Source organism: Rutidosis leptorrhynchoides, chromosome 6, assembly GCF_046630445.1.
Source record: "Rutidosis leptorrhynchoides isolate AG116_Rl617_1_P2 chromosome 6, CSIRO_AGI_Rlap_v1, whole genome shotgun sequence".
Taxonomy (NCBI): Eukaryota; Viridiplantae; Streptophyta; class Magnoliopsida; order Asterales; family Asteraceae; genus Rutidosis; species Rutidosis leptorrhynchoides.
Window position 1 is genome coordinate 305,457,014 of NC_092338.1, and position 6,056 is coordinate 305,463,069.

Here is a 6,056-nt window from a genome sequence, read left to right on the forward strand (position 1 = left end):
CAAACGGATTATAGAAAACACTTATATTGATCGAGAGAAAATTACAAGAGACTATACATGAACTTCAAAGTGTTGTGAGATGCCTGGCAAACCAAACCCATTCATCATTTTAAAGGTCTAATGGGTTTCCATTCTTAACCCATTGGGTCTGTGATAATTAAAAATAAATGCAACAACAGGTTCAAACAGGTCATGTTGGAATTCCACCACAAATTAAATTGTGGGTCGAGTGGGACTTCTCAGCGAGTCTTCTTAGAAGATCTACCTCAAATATTTAAGACACTTAAAGTATTCCATTGTACAAAGACACAAATTACTTTTTTAATCTAGTTTTGAAAAAGTATTTTCTCCATTATTTTTAAACAGTAATTAGTGAACTATTATATGTATAGTTGTTAAATTTTTTAATAGTAATTTAACGTTAAAGAGTAAACTAACGGTAAATGTTAACGTAAAATACAAACTTGAAAACATAACATGTAAAACTGTAAACGTAAAGTTTAAACGTATAACGTAAAACATAAAACGTAAACCATAATCGTAAACTATAAATGTAAAACGTATAACGTAAACGTAAAATATAAATGTGAAAATGTAAACGTATAACGTGAACATAAAAGTACACGTAAAAATTATAAATTGTAAAAGTAAACAATAAGCGTACAACACAAGACGCAAAACATAAACCTAATGCATGAAAGTAAAACGTTAACCGTAAATTGTTAAACTAAAAGCATAAGACGAAAAACTTAAAACTTAAAAAGTAAACGAACCGTGAACATAAAATGGGTCTTGACACAACCCGACCCGAAAGTTTAAGCAGGAAAATGGGTCTTGACCCTATCAGAAAACTCGACCCGGGTCTCGACCCAACCCAACCTGGGTCTCGACCCAACCCGTTCGACCTATTTAAAAGCTGACCCGTTTCGACCCATGACCCGTTTCGACCTAAACCCGTTTGATCTTTGACCCAACCCGACCCATTTCGACCCGTTTGCCGGGTATAGTTGTGACAAATAAGACCACTTTTATTTATACTACTCCAACTAAATAATGAATGGTTAAGATTAAATCATATCAATGGCTAAGATCTAAGTACTTGAAACCTCAAGTATGCATATGATTCTAGAGATATTTATGGAGTTCCCCTCCAAAATGAACTAAAATAAGAGTTCTAGAGATCTTTCATATGCGTCTTAGGTCTTCATTGATTTGGGTTGAAATTTAGAATCAAGCCATAAACTTACTGGGTTCGGTCACGAATTTAGCCACTTGTGACACTACGTTTACATTTGGGCCACAAACCCGTTATTTGTTTTTCTTTTTTTTTTTTTGACGAAATTACAAATTATATATATAAAAGAAAAAGATCTGATAATTTAGTGGCGTTACATGTAATACAGATTTCACAATCTGTTTGAAATGAACAAGCGTTCATCATGAACCATAAAAGGCAACATATGACCTGTTACATTGAATACCCACAAAACATGCTCGGAAACCAACGGATCCCCAAAGCACCCAACCACATAAAACATACTTCAGCCATGACGTAACCACCATCCAGAAAATCAAAACTATAAAACATCCACGCCCGAACCAAAGTCAACAACGTAAACCTCGCTTCACACACCCCACAGTCCACCGTACCCACTGTTAACATTGTAAACCCGCCACAAAAACGCTCACCGGAAAACTCAAGAACACCCGCCCCAAGACTGCAACCAGAAAACTAGAAAGAACCCTTGTGAGCCATATGTCACGAGCCATAGCGGCTAATATTGGATAATTGTCTGATTTCCACCAAGTTAGAAAAAGTTGTGAAATTGTGAGACCAATGGTGGATGGTAAAAAGTTTGTAACCTTGTAGTTTCCTAACTCGCTTGTGGGTGCCGATGTTCGTTGACGATGCTAACGTCTTCAAGTAAACATTTATAAACGGTTATATAAAGACCCCAATGACCGCTTCGGTTCTTGAGAACCGTATACGGTTCTTCTAGAACCAGTTCCATCCAGAACCGGTTACGGTTTTTTTGGTCAGTTTTGTTGGACCCGACCCGGTTCTGGATGTGCACCTCTAGAAAGAAATGTGTAAAATAAATGAGTCTTGATTTATAAAATAACTCCATATTCATGCATCGTAAAACAGCACCAAAGATGATAACTTATGCAATGATACACCCTTACAACAAGCTTTAAAAAGCCAATATAAGATTCATAATACTGTCTTGAATTCATAAACATACAAAATATAACAATAAAATTAATAGTTACAAAAAGAAAAACGCACTTCAGAATCACAAGTTTTTTTTACATATACATACAACTGCAAAATGAAGTAAATCTCCAATAAATATTGATGGGCAAATTGTTTAACAAAGAAATGAAGTTAGTAACAGGGGTTTAATCTCCAGTATACTCAGATGTATTGTAAATTAGCAATATTCATACTTGTAATTTATGTGGATTGTATGTTTATTTGAGAAAAAACTTCCAAATCTCTCGGTCTGTCATTTCTTTGATTAGATGGGCACCAAACACACCCTCCTCGTCTACAAGGTTCCTCAGTTGTCTTGCAGCACTGTTGAATCCGACGTAATGTTTTTTTGTGGAGACAAATAACACTCCGTAAGGTGGCTTCAAGCACTGATAAAAGGATAAAATAAAATATAATTATAAGAGCCAACCAAACCAACATATATGGAAATTTCAATCAATTAACTTACTACTGTGTAAATTATATGTCTATACAATAGGTGAAAAGGAAACAGGTCACACGGGTTAAAAGTCACCCAAAGTGCATTCTTAGTGCTTATGACATACTTTAGCAAAAATTACAATTCATAAATGTTAACGAACCCGGGTTTGAAAACACTCAAGTCATTACAAATAATTGGTGCACAATATATGATCTAAAAATGTAAAAATACTATATCATGTATAATAACTCTACTTTTTAAATAGAATAGTGTGCAAAGTTCTATGCCTTATTTAACAGTTACACGAACTTTCAACCAATTTGACCCATTTTCCTTTAAAATATCTGACCCACTAGAGATAGTAACATTTCGAAATGAACCCATTGACATCACAAGTGCAATTTCCAATTCCATATTTCCATAGGTAAAAAAAAGCATACCTTTTTTATTAAAGCATACAGCTTTTTCAAAGAAGTCGAAGCATACGGAATATCAGTCATCAAAATAACATCATAACCTCCTCCTTGGTCCATTTCACTAGCCCGTTCCCACACCCTGCTTCCCGAAAGCTTTCGTGATCTCCTCGAATAACTTTCATGTCCAATAACACTACCATCATGACTACTACAACCGTCCATGAAATCCTCTTCTGTAAAGCTAACGTTTGTTGCTTTTGGTAATTCTTGTATATCACTCTCTACAACGGACAGAACGGTAGCAAGTTCTTCCCAATCTCCAGCGTAAAAGTGAACTATTGGAGAAATATTTTGTCTTGATGGAGTAAGAGAACTTTCAGGCTGTCGACTTTGTCTGTCTAAAGCTTGTTGAAGATTGGCCAGGACATTTGGGATGGTTGTGCATCTTATAGTTTCAGCGTTTAACTCTTGAAAGTGTACTACTGAAGCTCCCTGTAAAGTGCAATATTAAGAGGTTTTAGGTTTGAACTCTTATAATTATATAATGTTTATGAAGTACTCCATGTTTTGGGTTCTTCTATTAGTTTTGAGTATGCCTGGCAAACGGGTCAGGTTGGGTCGGTTTGGGTAACGGGTCAAAATGGTTTTGGGTTGAAATGGGTCATAGGTCAAACGGGTCAATTATTTAAACGGGTCAAAATGGTTCAGGTTGGGTCGGTTTGGGTAATGGGTCGAAACGGGTCACAGGTCAATTGGGTCAAATGGGTCAAACGGGTTACATCACTTTTTTTACATTTATTACATTATTTTAGTTATTATTATTTATTAAATATACATAAGAAACATTAATATACATAATAAATGATATAAACATGAATGCTTTATAAATTTTTGACGGATTTAACTTTTTATGCTTGACCCATTCGACCCATTCACGAAACCCATTAGACCTATTTCTATTTATTGATCTTTGAGTATTGATACCCATTAGACCCGTTCATTCATTTTTTGTATGGGACTCAATAGGTTAAAGAGAAACTCATTTGAATCTTTTTTTAAGTTTTGATTTACATTGTTAGGCCTAATTTTTCTCAAGACCCAATTGACCCGAAAGCTTGACCCATTTGACCCGAATTTGAGTGTTTGGGTCTCAATTGCCAGGTATAGTTTTGAGTAATGAATACAGATGGGTTTGACAAGGTAATGGGTAACCCAAAATAAAATAAAATAAAATAAAAAGTTTATTGGTTTTACCTGTTCGGGTTACCCGGGAGGGGCGCGTACTCTACTGTACGCAGCCCATCAGGGTAACCCAAAATACATTACGTTCAAAATTTTGAAAGTTATAAACATACCTAGGAGGTTTTAAGCATAAAAAATGTACTTAGAGAAACTTATGACCAGTTTTGGCCCATTAGAGATAAACAAAACCCGGATCAACCCATTCAACTTGATCCACCAAACTCTATGCAATACTACTTTACCCTATATGTAATCATAAGGCCCCGTTTGGCTCACGGAATCCAATGGGATTCCGGCGGAGTTGGAATTGAATTTAGACATTGCGCGTGTCTAAATTCAATTCCAATTCCGCCGGAATCCCATTGGATTCCGTGAGCCAAACGGGGAGAATATATGTAAGTAGCTAAGAATAAAAGGAAGAGAAAAGAAAGTATTGAAATATATAAAGACATGATTAATCATTGACGTACCTTTAGACAAGCGAAGACTCCCGGGATCCCATAGCCACAACCAAGCTGTATGAAACAAAATGTAGAGATGGTTAATCAAAATCATAGGGTCATAAGAATGTTAAATATAGGCCACCCATAGCTTTAATCTGACCTAATAAATCTATGTGCATCTAACTCATAGTAGTGAGTAAATTCAACATCCAACTTGAATACGACTCATAGATAGTGTATTTGGTGTATAGTGTATAGACCAATAGACCAATAGTACCTCTAGCACCCTTTTTCCTCTAAAACTTAGTTGTGCATCAGCAATTTCACGTTTAAGGACGTTTACAAGATCAAATGAGCTATCCCATGATTTGGAACATCCTGCACCAAACTCAAATTGAGTTATAACATGATAGATGATGTCATACACAGAGAAAAGTTACATCACACAAATTATGAACATGAAAGTTTTATACAAGATTGAACTTACCATCAGATTTTGATGAAGTCAATTCCAAACCTATCATGTCTGAGACACTAAATCTTCCCTGCAATAAAAATTAGATGAACCATTAGAACAGTTAAAAAACTTTCAAGATGAAGACACGAGAAGTATATAAATTATGATATCTTTAAACAAAAGTAGAACGCTTCTATGTGAATGATGTATGCCAATAAACAGGTAAATAACACACCTTAAAAACATTTAATCCATGCATATCGATACTCTCTCCAGCATATTTGTAAGGGTGTTCCATCTGCAAAATTAGGAAAGGCAAACACTTGAATACATAAACTTATTTAACAAATAAGTTGGACTTCAACCTTAAAGGCAACGTTTTCTTCTTCGGACAATAGTATTTACCTTAGAAGGTACGATTTCAACAGCTGGTGAAGGCAAATGCATCTCCTTATCAGACGCGGTAGAAATGCTTTGGCTTACTCGGTCAGGTGCCAAGCCAGGCAAGCATTGTGCAAGCAAAGATGGTGCACGCATTATAGCTAGATATTAAATAATATTACTCTTTCACAATAAACTCTGTAATCAAGATAACATATAGTATCAGAATATCTTCAAGCAGTTAAAAAACTGCCATCTGTATCAGAAATTTCATTTGCATATTATATTATATATATTTAAAAAGATGACTTTCTCGAATAATAATGGTAGCAACATTACAAAAAAAATGTGTTTGATAACATTTCGAAGCATTAACGTCAACAAAATCATAACTTTTGATTTGTGCATCGTTGCGCGC

At 35.2% G+C, this 6,056-nt stretch overlaps 1 protein-coding gene across 1 annotated transcript; it reads right to left on the reverse strand.

Moving 5' to 3' along the window:
• Positions 1-2,334: 2,334 nt before the first annotated feature.
• On the reverse strand, positions 2,335-5,831 carry LOC139852946 (uncharacterized). The gene is made up of 7 exons (XM_071842297.1): positions 5,663-5,831; positions 5,493-5,555; positions 5,288-5,345; positions 5,078-5,178; positions 4,828-4,872; positions 3,140-3,607; positions 2,335-2,646 (listed from the first exon to the last, which is right to left on the reverse strand). Exons 1-7 carry the CDS (start codon positions 5,792-5,794, stop codon positions 2,476-2,478), a joined length of 1,038 nt encoding a protein of 345 aa, XP_071698398.1. The 5' UTR covers positions 5,795-5,831; the 3' UTR covers positions 2,335-2,475.
• Between the last annotated feature and the right edge of the window lie 225 nt (positions 5,832-6,056).